Below are 23,096 nucleotides of genomic sequence, written 5' to 3' on the forward strand. Positions count from 1 at the left end.
AAAGTCACCGCTCAGGAGCACAGACGATAATAATTCAGTGATAATTTCAAACCCATGTAAACTTTAAAGGCGGTAGTACAGTAGCAGTAGAGACATTTTGTATCAGAAAACAGAAAACTTACCGCCTCACCAAAGAAAAGAGAATCCACAATTTTTGCGCATCCTTATGAAGATGAATAGCAGCCGGTCTGTGGGCAGCGATACTGACTACTGTGTGATCCCCCCCACCCCCTGATAGCAGATGTGGAAGGGAGAAGGACAACACGTTAACTGTCCTCAGGGAGAGAGAGAGAGAGAGAGAGAGAGAGAGAGAGAGGCGGGGTATCAGAGGAGGAGGGGAGGGGAGGGGAGGAGGAGGAGGGCGAGCACCTGCTCCACTGATGCTCCCTGGAGAGATTGAGGGATGGAGAGAAGGAAGATGTGGCCCCAGACTGCTGATACCTCAAAGCCTGGACATGTTTACTGTCCACTGGAGACAATCAGATCTGTTCCAGTCAGCTCCTCCTGCTGCTTCACTGTACACTCACACTGTATAAATACACAGGCCACTTTAACTCTTATTAATAATAACAGTAATACTGCTATAAGTAGAACAGTAGAACTGAGAAAAAATCTTTTAGATGAGGATCCTTTAAATTTGGTTGTTAAAGAACCACATCCATAACATGTATGTTTTACTTTTAATGCATTTACTATTTATATAATTTCTGATCAGATCTTGAGTGTTTATCTGACATTCTACTTCAAATAATAGCGAGTTACGAGTTACGTAAGGTGAAAATACTCATAATTAATTCATGATATTTATGATATTTACTGGAGTCACAAACATACTGTATGGAGTTTCAAGTAACAAACATGTTTATTAATATTCATCTCTCATCATGTGCTATAAGCTCACTCAGCCTGCTTCATTTAGTCTAATATTTCAGTATCTCCCCTGGGCCCCCCTCTCTCTCGCTCTCTCTCTCTCTCTCTCTGTCTCCCTGTCTGTTTCTTGATCATACATCCCTTCATCTCCCGATCCCTCTCTCCTCATCTCCCAAGCAGCTGCTCCACTTTGCAGCTATTTAACAGCTGTTTTGCATTGATTTGCGCATCCGAGTGCAGATTTCTACCTTGTCCATCCTCCTCTTCCCGCTCACTTTTTATGTCTCCCCCTCTCCTGCCTCTCCTCCCTCTTCTACTCCTCCATTTCTAAGATGCCAGACGCACAGTAACACCAAACAGCGTTGATGTTTTCCTCAATGAATAGACTGTCTCCTTCAAGTCTTTCCCTGAGATCCATTCAGTGATGAAAGAAACACACACACAAGCATGCATAAACACAAACTGGTATGCATACACCCTAATAGACACACATTTGTACATTCATGCACACACACACACACACACACGCACACACGCACACACACACACACACACAGATTAGTGGCCCCCTACTTCCCTACTTTTCTCTCTATGGAAACAACAAGTACTGAAGGAAGCAACGAAGAAGAAAAGAAAAAAGTGAGGCTCCTCTATAATCCCCAAATCCCTCTCTCTTGTACTCAAACCTACACAAGAGAAAAGAGGGGGAGCGAACAACAATTCTGTGTGTGTGTGTGTGTGTTTGTGTGTGTGTGTGTGTGTGTGTGTGTGTGTGTGTGTAGCCTGACATGATTTATGGTTTGGCTGTGTGCTGCAGGCAGACACTCTCAGTTTTCTCTGAAGTGGGTGTCTCACCTCCATCCTTTGTGACCTATACAGGTTGTATAGCATGTGTGTGTGTGTGTGTGTGTGTGTGTGTGTGTGTGTGTGTGTGTGTGTGTGTGTGTGTGTGTGTGTGTGTGTGTGTGTGAGTGAGAGAAAGAGAGAGAGAGGGAGAGACAAATGTACACATGAGCTGGTGTGTGTACAACTGCAGGTGTATGAAAGAAGCTTCTGATTGAACATGTGCTGCTCTGTGTGTTTTTGTGTGTTTGTGCACAGTGTTGGGGTCAAAGTGCACAGCGGTGTGTATTCTCTGGGTGGGTTATACTTGGCAGTGGACTGTTGGATCCCCCATTAAGTAGCGTGTAAAAGAGGCCAAGCACAGAGGCCATTATGAACTCCGGCAGTAATAGCTCCAGGAATCTTACTGCCTCTGGAGACCTGGTCATTAGCCTATTCCTCTCTCATAAAGCCCTCTATCCATCACACACCCAAGCATACACACATTTATATGCACAAACGCACAAGCACATGCATGGTTTGTCTCCGTCTCATGCTCTCTTTCTTGCTCTCTGTCTATTCATCTTATCTAGTGTAGAAGAGTATAGAGCTGGGGAAACTGCTACAAGAACAATCCACCAAGACATCCACAGATGTCTTTGAAAACAGATGCGCTTGCTCGCACATAAACACACACACACACACACACACACACACACAGATGCTCATTTACAAAAGCAGCGAGGCATAATATCAGCCATGAACCCAAACCCCTGATTATTTAAATGTATTCCTCCTTCCCCATCCAGTGAAAGTGAGACGCTGTAGCAGCCTGTTAGCTCTGGTCAGGTAGGAGATTACAAACAGAAACACTGTCACAAACAATGGTGCTACGTGGCTGGACAAGTATTATAATGGCAACTGCACCCACTTTCTGAGCATTTACACAAACACACACAGACATACACAGACGTACATGTAGATACACACACTCTGTAGCAATATTGGCAATTCAGACAAACTGCAAAGGCAACAAGGAGGTGAGTACACTCTTTATCCTCAGGCAGCTGCACACACACACATACTGTACAGTTGTGTGCTCACAATCACCATGCAAAACAGTGTGCAGAAACACACACACACACACACACACAAAGCAGAACAGATTCACTACTGTACCACTAAACACACACACACTGAGTGCATATGTATTTACTCTCACTTGTACACACACCCTCAAAGTGCACAGACCATAGCCAGAGTAACTATATAGGTGAGTGCAAGTACACGCACACACATACACTCACACTTGCACACACATAAAGTACATTGTGTACAAGCACACATAAAGCAGAGGGAGTCCAGAGAGAGGAGATAGGCCTACCTGGGGATGGAGACACATTGGCAAAGGTAATGCTGGAGTCAGTCACTCTGTCCTCAGGCAAAACACACACACATCACGTACACACGCATGCACACACACACACACACACGCACGCACGCATGCACACACAAACACACACACACACACACACACACACACACACACACACACACACACACAAACACACAGTGCTGTAAAGATAAGCACTAATCCTGTTTATTACCTCCTCCCTCTCTGCACTCTCCCTCTCTTTTTCATTTTATCTCTCTCTCATTTTCTCCCTCTCTCTCCTCTTCTCTTATTTTTCCTGTCTCTCCTCCTCAAGCCTATTTCAGCAGCGTGCACACACACACACACGTATTCCATGCACACAAACACAAGCGCTCACATTGTCAGTTTACTCCTGTGTTGTTTGTTGGCCGGAGGCTGAGACGAGGAAACAGGGAGGGGAGTGTTGATGTGTGCTGCTCCTTTCCAGCTCCAGCTCTGTTCACGTCCTGCAGAGAGAATTACCTTCCCTTTGTCTGTGTAAAGGGGCTGCTGCCTTTACCATCTGTGCAGCGGATACAGTGGCAGGCGTGTGTGTATGTACGTGTACTTGCGTGTGTGCACATGTGTGTGTTTCTGTACCACTATACTTCCATAATCTTCCAGAATAAAGACATTTAACAGGATCTGGTGTCTTTACAGGGGGCATTTTGGGGAGTTAAGACTGGGGGTGGAATTTAAGGTTATTGGTGAGGTATTTTTAAGAATAAGAATTAAGAATGAATGTTGTCAATGTAAGGTTCTCACAATTCTAATAATGCAAATATTAATACTGATGCTGATCATATGTAGTTCGCTCATTTGTCTTTGTGTAAATGTAATATTTTGAAGATTTTATCTTGGAAACAGCAGCTGATCAAAAAACCTATAGCTCAAAATCCATTCAGTAGCTCTACTGGAGCTTTTGCTCATATGACATGATCTTCATCAGCAGATGGAGTGTGCTCAATTTATGAAATTCTATGTTAAGTTTTTTGAAATGTACATTTTTGGATCTTTAGATCTTTTTTTATGTTGTTACTTTATCCTTATTTATTTGTTTTCTTTTAAACCTAATATGGTTTATATGTGTAGTGTTTGGATGAGATCAGATATGTATTACAGTGCATTCACAAAGTTTTGAGACCCCTTCATTTTTTTCATATTTTGTTATGTTGCAGCCTTATGCTAAAATCATTCAAATGTATTGTTTTTCCTCATCAGTCTACATTCAATATGCTATAATGACAAAATAAAAACTGAATTTTAGACATTTTTACAGATTTATTTAAATGGAAAAACTGAAATATTGCATTGACATAAGCACTTAGACGTTTTACTCAGTACTTAGTTGAAGCACCTTTGCCAGTGATTACAGCCTCGACTCTGTGTGTGACACCACAAGCTTTAATTTGGAGGATCTTCTGCTGTTCTTCTCTGCAGATCCTCTCAGGCTCTGTCAGGTTGGATGGGGACTGTCAGTGAACAGCCATTTTCCAGGTGACAAGCAGTGACTGGTTTCCTCCAGACAAGATGCTTAGAATTGAGGCAAAACAGTTCCATCTTGGTTTCATCAAACCAGAGAATCTTGTTTCTCACAGTCTGTGAGTGCGTTTGCTGTTTGATTTTTTTTTTTACTTTCACTAAGGATAGGCTTTATCTGGCCTCTCTGCAATAAAGCCTAGAGCAGTGGAGTGCTGCAGTGATGGTTGTCCTTCTGGAAGTTTCTGTCGTCTCCACACATGATCTCTGGAGCTCAGCCAGAGTGACCAGAGTGGTTCTTGGTCTTACCAAGGCCCTTCTTCCGCGATTACTCATTTTGGCTGAGCAACCAGCTCTCAGAAGAGTCCTGGTTGTTCAGACTTCTTCCTTTTATAAGTAATGGAGGACACTGTCCTCTTGTGAACCTTCAATGGAGCAATCTTTTTGTAGCCTTCCTCAGATCAGTGCCTCGACGCAGTCCTGTGTCTGAGCTCTGCAGGCATTTCCTTCCTCCTCATTGTTTGGTTTTTGCTCTGATATGCATTGTCAGCTGTGAGATCTGATACAGACAGGTGCGTGCCTTTCCAAATCATGTCCAATAAATTGAATTGACCACAGGTGTGCTCCTATCAAGGTGACGAAACATCTCAGAGATGATGAAGAGGAATGGGAGGCACCTGAGCTAACTTTCAAGTGTCATATTAAAGTGTCTGAATACTTATGTCAATGTTATTGACAATGTGATGTGAATAAGCAAAAAACAGAATTTTTGCTTTGTCATTATTGAGTGTTAATGGGGGCGGGGGGGTGTATTTAAATGATTTTAGCATAAGGCTGCAAAAGGCTGTTTCCTGAATTACATGTGTAATGTGATCTTTTTGAAATTTACGGCTATTTCACATGTGTGCAATGTGTAGCTAATTCTGTTTCCCTACATAATAATGTATGTGAAGCTTGTAATCATATGACTGAACTCCTCTCTATCATATCTGTGATCTGTGTTCCTGATGGAGACGTGAGCCCAGTGAAGCGTGCATGTGCAAAATGTATGTCCACTTGCAGCTGTACGGCACAAAGGAATAAGACACATACAGGCCTTGGCTACAAAGGCAATACCATAGGATCAAATTATTGTTGGTTTTTCTTTTCATGGTATTTGTGGACAATCAAGAAATAAAGAATATCGCTAGACTTGTCTTTTAAATTTTGTCTAGAGCTGACTATTTGATATGCGGCAGGTCCTTTCTTCATTTTGAAGTGTGTGTTTGGGTTTTTCTATAGCTGAAGATAGAGCTGTCTCATGGGGACGAACTTAAAAGAGGAAACTAAATCAAGCATTACATGAAAACGGAAGAGATCAGGAACTTGTGGGTGAACTCTTCAGCAGATTAAACATGCAGACAATCACACATAGCTCTCTTTCATGCTTTTTGCTCTTTACATTTCCTCTTTCTTTCTAATTCTCCTCCTCCTCATCCTCTCAGCCATCACTCTCACCATATGTTCTTTCCTCCACCTTCCTCTCAAACTGTCCTCATTCCTTCATCCCTCTGTCTTTCCTTTTTCTCTTACTCCTCCCCTCTTATCCTTCTCTTTCACCTCATTTTCTCACCTCTTCCTCTCCTCCATCTCTGTCCTCTCTCTCTCTCTCTCTGTCACTCTTTCATAATGTTCCTCGTCCTCCTCTCCCTCCAGATGGGTGGCAGAGAGTAGCAGCTTGCTGTGGTCAGGCCAATTATTTACATAATTATGATCTCCCACTTAACCACATGATCCCTTACCTGGGCGTGGGCAATTAAAGCCAGCATCATTATGCAGATTATGCAAATACAGTCAGAGGCAGAACAAGGTGGTGAGAGATCACACATGAGCAAACACGTGCCCTGTAACCGTGTGTGTGTGTTTGTGTGTGTATGTTTTTGTGTGTGTGTGTGTGTGTGTGTATGTGCACTGTTGATGTGTGTGTCAGAAGGTACATATGTGTGCAATAGCATGTGGGACATATTTGACATTTTCCTGATTTGTTAATCATATTTTATGTTTTTCTTTGTGCCACTTTCTTTCAACAAAAAGTCTAAATGTCAAATAGCAGCCTGTCTGCATACGTCCCTTCATAAGCTGCACGCTGCGATCTGCATTACAGAAAGTTTGAATGAATCCCAAATTGAATTTATCTGAATTTAAGGGTCAGCTTGCGCAAGCAGTTTGTCTTTCCAGAAACATTGTTATGATTACTCTGGATAATAAGAACTCACTTTTAGTGGTTTTCACTAAAACTGCTTTCTCCCAAATCTGGTCTATGCATAGGGTGGGTTAATAGATAGCTAGAAGTATCTATACTTCCCACAATAAATCTCGTCTCAGTATTTTAGAATTGCACCAATAGGATGAACATCAAAGAAAGGATGCATAGATACATACCTGATAATTATTGCACTGGTATAACTTGGTACAGATTAAAACTTAATTTTTTGCAAAATCATTGACAAAGTGAGGTCAGTGGATCATTCAGAGTGACTAGAGTATTGTTTCTCTAGAGTTTTACAAGCACCAACAGCAAAGTAGAGATCTCCAGAGCGAATATTTTAAAAAGTCAGTAGATATTGGAAAATATCTGATTGGTTTGTGGTATGTCTACATACCACAAGAAGTAAGCTATATTTGCGGTGCCTGCTTGTTTTACGAAAAATGTGTGTGTGTGTGTGTGTGTGTGTGTGTGTGTGTGTGTGTGTGTGTGTGTAGTCAAATGTGAAAGTTCACTGAGAACCTGCTAACATGGTGCGGCCAGGTGGCACACAGAGCCGTGCCCATGGGTAATCAACAGGCTCTTCAGTGAAGAGTGAGAGAGTGCGTGAGAGGACCATATCCCTCTCGGCTGGAGCACTGTGGCACCTCACAAGCGAGGCATGTGCAAACAAACATCTGCATTATAAAGCATACATGCCCTGTCTGATAGTAACTGCCATCCAACTGCTGCTAACCAGCTCTCTTGCCCAGAGTAGAGGCCCCTCCCACACACAAACACACATACACTCTGACACATTCAATCAATTATGTTTTGACATGGTTCATGAACATGCAGATGGTGCAGGACCAGCAGGGGCAGAGGACTCAGTATTTGACTACTCTCCCTTTCTCTCCCTCTTTCTCTCTCTTTCTCTCTCTGTTTCACTCAGTCCTGTAGATGTATATGTGTTTGCCTGTGTGTGTATGTGTGCTTGTTAAGGAGTCCACCTCCCTGTAAAAGATATTAATGCTGGCAAATTTTAGCTGCTGTATTTTCATTTGGCTAATCCTCCTGCCATCTGCTCGTTATCATACACCGAGCTGCTTATTACAGTTTTACCCTGCGCGTTGGTGTATGTGTGCGTTTTGAGCATGTGCATGTCATGTCTATGTGCGCGCATGTGTGTTTGTGTGTGACTGAGCTACCAGGAGTTGTCGTTATCACCTCGGGTCAAAATCTGTTGGCATTTATCCCAATCTCCTCAGCTCAGTGAGCATGGCAGACTGCATGTGCACGCCTCTGCCTGTGTGTGTGTGTGTGTGTGTGTGTGTGTGTGTGTGTGTGCGCGTGTGTGTTCTCTGTGTGATTGTATGCTTGCATGTTAGATCTCACATCAAAGCTTTCTGCTTGCTCTAAATGAATGTAAACATCACAGAGCAGACATGTTTTCCTGTGTGTGTGTGTGTGTGTGTGTGTGTGTGTGTGTGTGTGTGTGTGTGTGTGTGTGTGTGTGTGTGTGTGTGTGTGTGTGTGTGTGTGTGTGTGTGTGTTGCTGTTGCTGTGTCTACATGTGCTTTAAGTGAGTCCTCTGTTAATTAAGAGCTCATTAGTGACACCAGCTCTTTGACCAATTAGGATGGCTTGCTTCCTTGCTCACTTGTTTGTTTTCTGGTTGAGACATTACCAAATACGTTGTTTTATTCATTCATTTCTTTTACACCCTTTCTCTGGGTTTATTTTCACCGTCTCTGGGGGATAGAAAACATAAAAAATAGATTATGGTTGTTTTTGCACTTTTATTCTTGTTTTTTTTTTTCTTGGCAAGAGAAAATCGCCGGGTTCCCATATGATGTTTGTGTGTTTGTAATTGTGTGTGGTTTTTATCTCCTCTGTGTTATCAAGCCGTTGTCATGGTCTTTTATTCATCTCATTAATAACAGTGCCCTTGAGGTGGAGCTCTGCGACCCTGTTTTCATCAGCACACGCTAGTGAGCACAAACACGCACACACACTTGCACACAAAGATAGAGACACACACACAGACACACACACACACACACACACACACACACACACACACACACGTATACACACACAATTAACAGCAAAGGAGAGCCTGACAGCAGCTTCCTTTGAGGCAGCACCCATCTCAGCCTCCTACATGAATGCACAAAGACTCTCACACACATACATACAGAATAGAAATGTAGCCAAAACACCCTCACGTGTGTGCGTGCCAGCAGCTTCTCCACCCACTAAAACATAAACATATGTATATATTTTAGTTACACACAACGTCTTGTGTCCCACTTAAAATAAAGACTCGAAAGCAGAGATAGAATTCTGGTCTCACTTACAGCACACAGCCCACCTAACATCTTAACCAAGGTAAAATGAAAAACAAGGAGGAAAGAAATGAGAGGGAAGCATAAAAAAAGGAGAAAGCATTGGGAGGCATGAGAGTCAAATTAAGGGATACTGATCCACCACCAAGGCATCCTCAATCTATCATTACAGGCTCTCAGGACCAGTTTTAGTCTGTCTGTACCACAAAACAACTAGCCATGCTGGATATCATCAATATTTAAACACAGTTCGAAGTAAGTTTGCAATGAACTTGAGCTATGTTTTGATTTTTTTTTGTTTAAATCAATTATTTTCTGCTGTTCTGAACTCGTATTTTGTCGTCCTCCATTTTGCTCAGTGGCACTTCAGTAGCACTCTGGATGAAGGACAGTTTCACTCGCTACCACAACATTCACAAACATTAAATAAGTATTTATTTGTGTGCAGAGCTGCTGCTGCTGCTGCTGCTGCTGCTGCTGCTGCGTAATGCATGAAAAATATTTGGAGTGAAGTTATCAAATGCCACACTGACAGTACAGGAGCCTGAGGCTGAGTGAGAAGTGTGTGTGTGTTGTACTGTGTGTGTGTGTGCGTGTGTGCATTCACGTGACATCTGCCATAAATCACAAGCCACAGTGTCCTTGTAGCTCTAACACGTATCATGGAAATCAATGCAGAGGTCAAGTCGAACAGAGCTACCCAACCCCCGAAAATACCACAGCAGCCAATAAATATGGCAGGCTAATACACACGTCAACAACCTGGCTTTCTCACCCTATCGACTCGCCACGGAGAATGTGTGTGTGTGTGCACGTGAGTGAATGAATACATGGACAAATGAAACACAAATGTCACAGAGTGTGTGTCCATTTTTCATGGAGACATTTCAGCTAGGTTTGACCTGGTGATACTGTAAGAACTGGAGATTAATTATTTCAGCCCACAGGGCTACTGCAAGTAATGTTGAAGGATAAATCTGGTGATGTTCTTTATTTTTTTTCATTGTCAACAAATCCCATAAAAAGACCAAAACCAAAAATGAACTGTTACAAGTATTGTCTGTGTAGCCAAAGCCTGAGGTAGCTTATTCCTCTGTGCCAGAGAGCTGCATTGTTACACATCAGTAAGCCACACTGTTTTAGTGAATAACATATCCCTTCCTTCATTATGAGGTCAAATCTACAGAATAGTTCATTTATATGTGTGAATCGTTTTTATATAGACTTACATTTTCAGATGTAACAAATGGGTTTAAGCCTGAGAACCATAGAGAGAGTAAAGAAACTGAAACGTATTGAGAGACTAACACACTGTTGGTTGTGGTCTTTTCATGGGATTTGTTGACAATAAGGAGAATATAGAATATCACCAACCTTATCCTTTAAATATGATAAAAGATGGTTTTGTTTATTCCATGATTTGCAAACTCCCAGAAACCTCGATGCTCCTTCTGCTGGGAATGTAATTTGATTTTTTTTTTTTTTTTTTTTTTAAAAACAGTTTTTGGAAAGACATTTGGATTGTGATCGACTGACGGAAAACTGTAAACTGCAGTAATGTGTGTGGCACATATCACCAGGGGGTCTAGGGAGTGGGAGAAAGCAAAATGCCATTTTCTTTTCCTTATGATACAATGTTAAGGTCATGGTATGCTCTGGGTAACAATGTGTGAATGTAGCGCGCACACACACACACACACACACACACACACACACACACACACACACACACACACACACGCACATCCTCTCTCTCACTGTCATGTCTTCTATCTCACACTTTTTTTCTCCTCCAGTTTATGGTTTTATGAAAGATTTTCATGTATCATTAACCTGATTTTCTATTGTTGCTTCTAATCTCCATTCCTCTCTCATCCTTACTCTGCTCCACTCCTACCCTGACTAATCACACAGTAATCGCTCCACACTGCACAGACACACACACACACACACACAGAGATCCTTCTTTACCCCTCACCCCCTACATTGTCAAATGATCATTGAGGAGCAAGTGTGTGGCTGACAGTCTCCACAGCAACGGCAGTTAGGACCAGGAGGGGGGCTGGGGCATCTTCCAGTGTGTGAATGATGAGAGCACACACACACACACACACACACACACACACACACGAACACACACACGCACACATGCACACATGCACACATGCACAGACAAACACACACACATGAAAACATACCCATATAAATGCACACAGCTCAGACAGGTGCACACACACACACACACACGCGCACACACACACACACACACACACACACACACATATATAAACATAAAGGTGCCAGCAATAACAAGAAACCATTTACACACATGCACAATAACACAGTCAAGTTCACACACACAAACACACACGCACACCGTCACGCACGCAGACACAGACGCTCAAAAGTGCACACACTACACAGACATTAGGCGAGACCCAGGAATCTGAAAAAAAGAAGATGAAAGCGAGAGTGGAGAGGAGGGAGGGATGAGAAGGGGGGGGGGGGTTGTTGCTTCCTGAAGAGATTTTCTTCTTCCTCTCTCGTTGACATGCACACATAGATAGAGAACACACACACACACACACACACACACAGACGCACACACGCACAAACACACAGAGAGATATACAAACAATGACATGGCACCACATAATCACTCTCATTCAATCATTTATGAAAGCAGATGTATAATTCAAAAACCAGCATGAAAGATTCACAAGGCAAAGAACATTGTTTAATCTGCCCTCCGCCCTCTAATTCCCTCCATCAACCCCCCCTACTCCCCCCCTCCCTGCCTCTCACCCCGTCTCTCGCTCTCGCTCTCTTTTCACCGTTTGCCACAGCAGGGTTTTTAATCATTGACCACAGTCTGGCCCAAACAACTAAAAGGTTGGAGATCAGGGTTAGGGGTCAGGGGAAAGACACGTTGTGAAGGTGTGCCTTCAAGCAAGCTGTTGTGTTTCAAACATTACTAATCCTATAGTTTCCTTTACTTTTTACATCAACATTTACACACCTTCCCTTTCCTCCTAACTCTCTTCCTCACACTGCCTTTTCACCGACCGTCCTCCTCCCCCCTCCTCCTTTCTCTTTTCAGCGTCGTTCTGTCATCCAGCCATCAGGCATGTTTAAGCACCTTTCTCAGGTAACCTCACACCTGTCTCCACAATGACACCGGCCGCACTCTCGAGCATATCGCACAACTGCAGACAATAGACATTCATGCTGTTTAGCTAACTGGAAGCAGCAAAAGCCCCACAGCAAAGGAAAGATAAACCACAGAGTTACAATCAAACATGCAGCTGTTACAGACATTTATCATGTCATCCTACAGTTATTTCATTTTAAGGCTGCGTCTAACTTTAAAGAAAAATTATTTATTAAACTGTCAATTATGTTCTTTATTATCAATTAATTATTTGGTACAAAATGTCAGAAAACTGTTTAAAAAAATGCTTAAGTTCATGTATTGAGATAAAATATTTCATGATAGTTTTTACATTTTTCCCAAAAATTACTTAAATAATTGATTATGAAAAGATTTACCTATTCATTTTAATTGGAACAGCTAATCGTTTCAGTTCAGTTCCATTCATTCTAATTGTGTTCTGTCGTTTTTGTCCACTGCATTAATTAATACATTTTAAAATAAACAAGCAATTAATTATTGTTTTGCTAGAAAACAAGTAAAACAATAGAAAATCCAGGTGCGTACACAGACGCTGTGGTCAACATTATAGAAAATATCCACATTGTAGATATAACCTTCAGAAAACTGGCAAAAAGAAAACACACAACTAAAGGCATGCAGCGAATCTTTGGATCAATATAATAAGCATGTGTAATCTCTCAAGTCATTAATTCTGCCTTGAAAGAATGATTGAATGAAAAGGAAATTCACTCTGCAGCCATGTGTCCAGCGTACAGTTTGATACAGTTTGATACAGTTTGACAGAAGGAAGGAATACCAGCACAGACCTGTCCACATAAAAAAATTAATTACCAAATAAAAATGGTCCTACCTGGGAGGTAGAAGTGTGGAGTCTTTAATCCAAACATGGTCCTGGATCACTCCTCCACTGTCTCAGAGAAGAAGAGTCTGGGTTACAGGAAGCAGGGAGGGGGTGGGCAGGGGGATCGGGCTGTGGTCAGCCAGGTTAAGGAGCTCGTTGTTGGTGTAAGTCATCAGACAGCTCCCTCCTCCGGCTCGCTCTCTCTCTCCCTCTCTCTCTCTCTCTCTCTCTCTCTGGGCCCCACGGGTGCGAGGAGGGAGGAGGCGAGAGGTCAGCTGTCTGTCTACCTCCCTCCCCTCCTCTTCACCCTCTGGACTGAACCCGTACAGAGAAAAAAGACAGGTGGATGGATCGGAGAAACCCAGAAAAGAAGAGAAGGAGGAGGAGGAGGAAGAAAGAGAGAGACACAGAAAGAGTGACAGAGAGGGGGGAAAATACTCCACCAGCTGAGGATGGGTGAAAGTGTGCTCATGCCATCTCTTACTGAGGAGATCGTCAGGGAGGGAGAGCCTCTGAGAGAGTTGGGAGGGTGACAGGAAGGATAGAGAGTGTGGAGTGAGAGAAAGAGAGGAGAGAGAGTAGAGTCTTCAGCTGGCGTCCTCTCCTTATTTTAGTCCTGCGCTTTGTAATCCCTTCCTTGTTATTCATTCAGCGGCCTCTTGCTCGTTTGCTGTATAATGATCTGTTTTTCTCTGCCTCTGTTCTCTTTTCTGTCTCTATTCTTGCTTTATCCTCCCTCCTTTGCCTCAGTCCCACCACTGACTGCTCAGCTCAGCGTGCACAGAGGAGGAGGAGGAGGAGGAGGACGAGGAGGAGGAGGAGAGAGGAGGAGGGAGGAGGGAGGGAAGCATGGAGAGAAAAGAGGGAGGGTGGGAGGAAGAAAAAAGAGGGGAGGAGAATCATAAGACGGATGAGTGAGGGAGAGATGAATGAGTTTATGAGAGTGTGGCGCGCACACGTGCCTGTGTGTGTGTGTGAAATATGAAGAGAGGAGGAAGGATGATTTGTCTGTGTGTGTGTGTGTGTGTGTGTGTGTGTGTGCGTGTGTGTGTGAGAGAGATAGAGTAAAAAGAGGCTGAGAGAAAGAGAAAGAGGGAGGAAGAGAGGAGAGAGGGTGTTGATGCAGTTCTCATTATCAGTAGATTGGACTGGTGCCTGAGTGACAGCTGATTCATCATGGGAGAGAGAGTGAAGGAGAGGAAGAAGTGTGTGTGTGTGTGTGTGTGTGTGTGTGTGTGTGTGTGTGTGTGTGTGTGTGTGTGTGTGTGTGTGTATGTATGTGTGTGTGTATGTATGTGTGTGTGTGTGTGTGTGTGTGTGTGTGTGTGTGTGTGTGTGTGTGTGTGTGTGTGTGTGTGTGTGTTTAGAGCAGGGAGGGAGGGAGGGAGGGAGGGTTGAAACCTGCCCTTAAGCATCTGCTTCATTCAGATCTCCTTTTCCTCTCCTCTCTTTCCTCCTCTCCTCTTTTTCAGCCTCGAGTCCTCAAAAAAAAAAAAAAGAAAAAAAAAAAACACAGTCTGCTGCTTTGGATCTCAGACACGCTGGTGCATACCATGATGTGACCAGCATAACTGTATCATTCACACACACAAATGCGCGCACACACACTGCCCCAAAACCGGTCACATGCTCCCATTGATTAGACAGGCCTCATATGTCTGACACATCACGTTAGCCGGGCTTTCCATCAATTACTGTCCACTCTTGGCGAGCTAACGTCCCGTCTACTGTCACTGAGACCTAGTTCTATCACAGCCACGTTAGAGCTAGACACCACAGCCCACACACACAGCATCAAACCGAGCTGCATCACAGGGGAATGATCTGCCATTAGGAGCAGTTATTTGAGGTGGTTCTGTGGTGTTCTGCTCGTTGGTGGTATGATGTCAATGGTGCCGCTTTGGGCCGGCTTTGTGCCGCTTTTGGTTTCAGTCTGTGTGTCCAAGGCAGCCTGGAGGAACCTGGGCCGTCTATCACTGTCTCCATCTCTGCACAGTATCCTTCATTTCTCTCTGTCACTTCCTCTCTCACGCACATGTGGTGCGTGCAACCACATAGCTTACACAGTGTCTGCTTCATCACTCATACACAAGTATAAGAATGTAGATGGACACAGGCATTTTATTAAAATTAATGATATATTTTCCTGTCTCAGTTATCTCACCCCTCTCCCCATTTCCTCTCTATTTCTGGTTTCCTTCTCTTCTTCATTTTTTTTTATCTTCCTTCTCCTCCTTTTTTTTTTACCTCTTTCCTCTGTGAGCTGTGAGGAGGAAGCTTTGCTGGTGATAAGATTGATCGTGAGGTTCTCAAAAAGCTATCTATAACCCCGTCCGTCACCGCTGAATCAATGAAGAGAGATTGCTGTAGGATACACTGTATACAATACAATGCACACATGCACACAGACACATATAGACACTTACTTTCACAAACACAAGGACGCGCATTAGCCATGCAAGCCAACAGGCAGACCCTGACTCATGTACATGCACAGACACACACACACACACACACACACACACACACACACACACACACTGATCAACAGCTGTGAGACCAGTTGTGAAACATCAGCCAACCACAAACTGACAGTGGGGGCAGACTGGGGAGAGGAGATAAAGAATAGTGAGGAAACAGCAAAGAGGATGGAGATGTGGGGTGTGTGGTTGATAAGGGAACGAGGGGAGTATTGGCGCGCATGTGTGTGTGTGTGTGTGTGTGTGTGTGTGTGTGTGTGTGTGTGTGTGTGTGTGTGTGTGTGTGTGTGTGATATGGGAGAGGATAGTTGTCAGAAAATTATGCTTTCTGTTTTGTTTTGTTTTGTTTTGTTGTCAGTTTCTTGCGACTGGTTCTGAAACAGATGTAACTCTTATTCATCTCCTTTCCTGTATTATCAGCCCAAGATGCTACACGCACACTCCATTTTACACATATAAACACAAACGCCAACACTCTGTAAACACCCCTGACCTCCGGGTCGAGACAGTCGAGACCCTTTGGCCTCCGAGGGTCACGCTCTGCTGCTCGGAGCAGGGTCAGCAAGGTTGAGAGAGGAGGAGGAGGAGGAGGAGGGGCAACAAACACACAGCATGATCTGTGATGATTACAGACAACAGCCAATAACGAGCGTCCACCTCTGACCTTATTGCCGTGGAAACGTGAGGGAATGCCTGTCACCGAGGGAGCAGTATAACTCAATCTATCAGCAAACAGTGATGGAGGGGGGTGGAGGAGGGAGAGGGTTTAGTGATGTGGTCAGTGTAAAACAACAGCTCCAACCTTCCCACAGCACCTCCCGTTTCCTTATTGGAGCTCTTGCTCTGTCTTCAAAAAAGACACTGGAAGAAGCAACCCCCACCCCACCCCACCCCATCCCATCCCCCCTACCCCCACCCCACCTCCCTCCTCCTCTCTTTTCTTCTCCTCCCTGCCTCTTTCTCTATCATTTGCCTGTCAGATGCATGCTGTGGCAGAATAAGAGCTGACACCCTGGTCCCAGCAGCAACCAGGGGCTGCCATCAGCACTTAAACATTTTCTCTCTCTGCTACTTCCCCCTTCTCTCCCCTGTGTCTGTGCAGCGCTCTAACTGCTGACAAGGAACACAGAGAAGATGACAAATAAAGAGAGAGAAATGAGGGAAAAAAAGAGAGAGAGAGAGAGAGAGAGAGAGAGAGCCCTCCTCCATCTTGCTGTTATTCCTACTCTTCCTTCCCCTCTTGTTTTCTCTACCACCCCCCACCCCCCCACTCCACCCCAGTCCTCCTTCCTCCCCATCTCAGCCCCAGTGGGGTCATGACCCCAAGTGAGTGAGCCTCATTACCCAGTCACTCTGTATCCACTCACATAGGAAGGGGGTGGGATGTGGGGGTGCCATCCATGTGTATGTGTGTGTGTGTGTGTGTACATGACGAGAGGAACGGTAAATATATTTGTCATTCCTGAAGTCACTCGGGCAGTTTCAGAAAAGAGATTTAAAGAGACGACAGAGGACGGGCATCATCGCAGAGGGGAACGAAAAGATTAAAAGGCGGTGAATCAAGGATGTGTAGACCCGAAGATAAAGTGGTGGGGAGATGAGGGGATGGATGGTGGGATTTGGAGGGTGGAGGGTGAAGGGTGGAGGGGTTTGGGCTTGCATCAAAGTTAATTGTCAGCAGAAGTCATTATGCACATATTGTATTGAGAAACCCGAGGACGCCTCTTTCAACCGATCCTTCTCATCATTCCTCCTCTCCCCCTCTTCATCAGCTTCTGGGTGTCTTCCACACCATCCGGGATTTAATTGGACACTGACGGGTTCACTGTGACCCCAAGAGAGAGAGAGAGAGAGAGAGAGAGAGAGAAAAATAAGTAAGAATTTCTGGGACATGAAACCGAATCCACACCCCTGTTATATTAGTCTGTTATAGAAACACTTTAAAATGATCCAGAAGGCAGCACCATCACAGAATTGTCTCCTCTAAGCCAAACTTATGACACAGCCTCAGACGTTCAGTAATAACACCCTAAACTGCAAGCTTATTGAGGTTTGGGAGATTTAGACCAGCTTGGTCTGTGTGTCTTTGACTATGTGGTGAGTGCTGGCATACGAGTGATGCTGTCAGGCTCCATATGTGTGCAGGCAAATGAGCATGAAATGGGAAGGAAGTACCCCCCCAAAAAAAAAATCTCCTCTCAGTCCTCAAGCTAAACTCTGGACTCAGGCTGTCTGGTGCCTGTCTGGCCACGAAGCTATCCTAAACACGCCATTCATGCATGCTCACATAGATGTGTATTATCAGAGTGTGGCCGACCGAAGCCCTGAATCAGCACACACACACGCGCAGACCAGGCCGATGTTGGCCCACCACAGCATGCAGAGCCGCATAAATCACGACTGTTAATGGGCCTGAGCCACAGGGCTTCACTGTACTTCTCCACCTCCAAACGCTCCCTCTCTCTCTCTCTCTCTGTCTCTCTCTCTCTTTCCCCTGTCCATCTGCCCCTGTCCATTTGCAAGTATGAGCAGAGCACAGCGACACACATACTGAGTGGGAAATTAGCCTGCTGCTGTGACATTCGGTCTTGTGACTGTGTGTGTGTGTGTGTGTGTGTGTGTTGTGTTTCTATTGGTGTTTATATACATATAGATATGTCATGTGCACCAGCTTGTCTATCTATCTATCTATCTATCTTAAAAGAAAAGACAGAAATCTGAATAAATCAGTGAAGATGAATGCATCCCCACAGGGCATGAGTGATCACTGAATGGTCTTATGAATATGAGAAATGATGTGAATCCTATGCTATGGCCTTCGCCGTCACCAGATCTCAGTCCAGTTGAACACCTAAAGCGGCTCGTGGTGGCCCAACACCTTACTGAGACACTAAAGATATGCTTCTCTGATGATTTAGCATTGGACTTCCATAACATAACTCTCAAGAGACAGATTAAAAAAGGAATGGACAAAATCAAGGCAATAGAGACTGACTGGACATACGTTCTCAAGATTATACAACTTAACGATGTTCTATCTATCTATCTATCTATCTATCTATCTATCTAGTCCATCTGTCCATTTGCAAGTATAACAGCACACTTGAGTGGGAAATTAGCCTGCTGCTGTGACATTGGTCATTGGTGTGTGTGTGTGTGTGTGTGTGTGTGTGTGTGTGTGTGTGTGTGTGTGTGTGTGTGTGTAGGACAGATATGTGTTGCCTTTGTTTGGCCCCGCTCTGTCTGCCCAGATGGTAATATCTAGTGATTATCTCTGTATGTATCTCCTCCTCCGCCCTACAACTCTAGTGGGTCAGTCAGGTCCCACCCTCTCCATGCCACCATCCGCGGTGCCACTTTGATTACGCTCCCCCGGGAAACATTCCCTCTCACAGGCAGGATCACATCAGCAGAGCTCCCCAGGAGAGTTTTGAACTTCTCTCAGCACATTTCCCTGCCCTGGCCTGACCACTAAGATGACCTCTGACCTCTGACCTGGCTCTATGACCTCTAAACCTGCTTCTGTCCCTTCTGATGCTTTCTGACCTCAAAGGATCATAAATCATTACCTCAGACACGACTGAGCTTTAAATCTTTCCTTCTGGTTTCTTGTACACAAAATGTATTTTCTTAAAAAGGACACCACTTCTGTAACACATCTTTCTCTCAGATCTAATTCTTCTGAAGAGCATCAGGAGGAAGCGAGCGGACAAAAGAGGCACAAGAAGAGCAAGGGGAACAGGCCATACTGATGTCTAATTTGGAAGGAGCAACATGCGCTTGTTGCTAAACGTACAGTATTTGTCACTGATGAATTTCACGTTTGATACTTTGTGGTCACACTCCTAACTAATGGGAAAATGAATAGAGGAATATGTTTTGCATTACTCATAAAGATATTTAAGTTAGAAGTTTCATTATGAGGTACTATTATTATTACAGTGATAAAACATTTTAAACTCAAAGTTCACTCACTGGCTTTTTTCCAGAGCTTTGAACTTTATCCTGTATGGCCTTCTTCACCAAATAAAAGTACAGAACTTCAGTCATATAATTACTACAGCTGAAGCAATTACTTGATCTCCCGAAAAAATTAATCAGCAACCACTTTGAAGAAAAAATGCCAAACATTTCCTGGTTCCAGCTTCTCAAATGTGACTATTTGATGCTTTTTTCTACTTTATGTGATAGTGACGTGAAAATCTTTGGGTTCTGAGCATTTTTTTGTTTGCTTTCTGACCATCCACTTATTGATTAATTGAGAAACACCCCACTCCGTTGAAGCCCTCGTCATAACAAGTGGTTATGTGTGTGTGTTTGTGTGTGTGTAAGCTCTTCATCTATGTTGACCTACAATGTGAGAGATGATATAATAGCTGGGCTTTGGGCTTCCATTACTATTGGTGTTGTTCATAATTGCTTTAAATAATAGGCTATCACCATTGTGGTAATGTATTCCTATTAATATTTTAAAGAAGATAGAAGTAAACACGGTGTGTAACCAGCCATGTGTTGTACTGATTAGGGTTGATAACAAAACCTGAAATGTGTGTCAAGACGTGCGTCATCTTTATATATATTTTGGTGTCTTTTATTTCTTTTTTAAATTATCATTGTGAAGATACTGTGTGTCCATCTCCAGTGTGTTTACAGACAGATTAGTCATTTGTAATTATTTCTGTTTATCAGCATAGGTCTACATCTCATTTACTGTAAATCTTAGACAGATGTGTTAGAGTGATGCATACTGGTGGTTATATTGTATCATGATTTCCTGCAAATCACAGCTCTGCCTTCTGGGATATCTGGCATACTGGTGTGTTGTCACTTGTCAGTCAGTTGACACTTAACATCTTACACTGCTGATTTAAAACACTGAGAAAAGACAGAGGAGATTTTCTGTTGAAGCCAAGCAGTTTTAAAACATTTTATCAAGATAACAGATTTTCAAATGTTTCATATTGCATGGCTCTTGAGGGAAATCCTGGCAGTCTGCACTAACTACCCAAATCAAGGATTATTGTAGCTCCGCTGCCAACACACACACACACAGACACACACACACACAAGTACACACACTCAGTCGCATGCTCTCACACCTTAACACACGTCCACACACACACATGCACATTACCTGGGGGGTCTGAGCTCCCCCTCTACAGGCCTTCACCCCACATGCTCATCTCAATTAATCACCCAACAAAACAGATGTCAGGAACAAAGAAACGATCTCCAGGCCTGTGGGGGTAAAGGGGGAGGAGGAGGGAGGTGTGAGCAGAAGGAGGGAGGAAAGGGGTGGAAAGGCAGAGGGAGGGGAGGATGGCAGGAGAAATAGGAAGCAGGAGAGGGAAGTGCCAGTGTGTTTAGAGCTGGGTGATTTTTATGAGGCAGGTGATTGGAGGGGCAGTTAGAGTGGGATGTGTTAGCTGTTTATGAGCTTCGAGCCCAGTGCTACTGTTACTGTACCATACAAGATGAAACTGTAAAAGAGAAGGGAAAAAAAGAGAAGAAGTCACGATGTAAGAGGGGGAGAGAGCGAGAGACGGCAAGAGAGTGAGAAAACAACAAAGCCCTGGAGATGAAAGACGGTCTACAAAACAATGGATACAAAATAATGCTCTGCGGTGTGCAGAAATAGAGCAAAGATTGAAAACCTGCCAAGATAAAGACAAACCCCCGCTTTTGAACTGTCACTTCACTGCGATACTGTCAGAAAACAAATGGCAATCCTGACAGGTTTCAGCTGCTTTGAAAGAGACAGAATCATATTTTATTCACAAATGCATATTTTATGGCTTTTATAGCGAAGATCGTAACTTGTTGTTAAGCACTGAATTCTTGAATCTTGTGCTAAATTATTGACATCTACATAATGTACAGATGGAAAGAGGGGAGAGTAGTACCGGGGGGGGGGGGGGGTGAAAGCAGAGGAAATAGGAAGGAAAGAGGAGGGAGGGTGGAAGAAAAAGAGAGGGGAGAGCTGCAGGGTGGGGGGGAAATAGTAGGAGAACTCAAATCTCTACATTTTTATAACATGCACACTGTTGTTTTTACATGACTGTGAAAAACAAACACAGTCTGAAGTCTGAACCTTACAGGGAAAGCCATCAATCTGCCGCCGTTATCTTTCCACTGTTTCTTTTCTTCCATCCACCCATCTATCTAGAGCAGCAGTCCTCTGTCTCTCTTTCCGTCTGCCTATGGAGTGTGGACAGTGAGAGTTACGGCTCGCATCAATAACAGGCAGATAACAGCCCAGTCTTCATTCTTCAAGCACAGCCTTAAATCACATCAGCCCCGGAGGGAAGCAAATGAGGAAAGGGGGGGGGGGGGGCTTAGCACATATAAAGCACACTACAACAGCAGCAACAACGGTGCAGTGTTGGTGAAATACACAGTAGAGCAAAGATGCATTGGGGAAAACATTTTTTTTACAGGAACACATCAATTTATGCAGCATAAAAAAACAAGGCTCTGTGTTGTAACTGAGAGTTCACAAGCTGAGCAACACGCTGAGGGAGGAGAGGAAAAGGAGCCATGATGACTGAGTGTGTGTTTGTGCGTGTATTTGCATATGTGTCACTGCCTGTCTTCAAGCCCATTTTGCTGTATGTTTGTATGGTGGCAGCATGTTACTGAGCTGCGGCGCGCTACAGGAAGAAGTGGTTAATGAAGCGCTCCATCCCACTGGCATACAGTACGTTGATCCAGAGCATGCTGGGAAACACTGACCCCAGCTGTAGGTACTGAACTAACACACACATGTTTTAAGTGATACTTGTGGTGAATTAAACTCGGATCTTATTTTTCGAAGTTGGCCATTATAACTATTGGTAATAATAACACTGTGCTCACCGAGCTGACTGTTGAGATATAGGAACATGGCGCAATGGCTAAAAATAAGAAAAAAGGTTGCTTTTTTTTTTTTTTAAATTAATGGTTGAAGGTCAAGAAAAAGGCAAGATGCTACTCATTTTTCTGACCATTATTGTTTTCTCAGCAGAATCCACTGTCTTGTCGTCTGAAAATGTCGCTCTTTTCTTTTGTTTCCTACTCCCCTCAACCGCCTCTCTGTAGTATCCTGTGTAATGTTGACTCCAGGGGAAATTATATTCCTCGCCAGCTCTAGAGAACCTGTCGTATTATTCTCTTTCTTTATGTCACTGTGTTGTTCTTTGTCATTTCCTGTGCAAAATATCTCAGCTATTTTTTCTTCCACAGATATGACCATCCTCAGCTTAGTGTTATTAGAGCCCACATTATCCAGATCTCTTTTCCATTCACCTGCTTTTTTTTCCACCTTCTGTCAAAACCGTTGGCTTGTTTACAATATGTTTGACTATATATCTGTTAATTTCTTGCACCATTGGTCTTCGTTGTAGCAATGTCACTATACTTCTGGATCTCAGCTGTTACTTTGATAAGTACAATGTTATTTTATCT

At 43.7% G+C, this 23,096-nt stretch overlaps 1 protein-coding gene across 5 annotated transcripts in view; it reads right to left on the reverse strand.

Annotated features, from left to right (window-relative positions):
- Positions 1 to 13,922, reverse strand: part of LOC130176579 (genetic suppressor element 1-like) — a 37,693-nt gene extending 23,771 nt beyond the window's left edge. The window contains exon 1 of one of the 5 annotated variants that reach the window (XM_056387738.1): positions 13,183 to 13,922. In XM_056387738.1, coding sequence (XP_056243713.1) covers positions 13,183 to 13,219 — 37 coding nt within the window. In that variant the 5' untranslated portion in view covers positions 13,220 to 13,922. Of the gene's footprint in view, positions 1 to 122; positions 261 to 13,182 lie in introns of those variants that run through there. The other 4 variants (XM_056387740.1, XM_056387743.1, XM_056387742.1 and 1 more) reach the window with 4 other exon arrangements.
- Between the last annotated feature and the right edge of the window lie 9,174 nt (positions 13,923 to 23,096).

This window comes from Seriola aureovittata, chromosome 10 (assembly GCF_021018895.1).
Source record: "Seriola aureovittata isolate HTS-2021-v1 ecotype China chromosome 10, ASM2101889v1, whole genome shotgun sequence".
NCBI lineage: Eukaryota > Metazoa > Chordata > Actinopteri > Carangiformes > Carangidae > Seriola > Seriola aureovittata.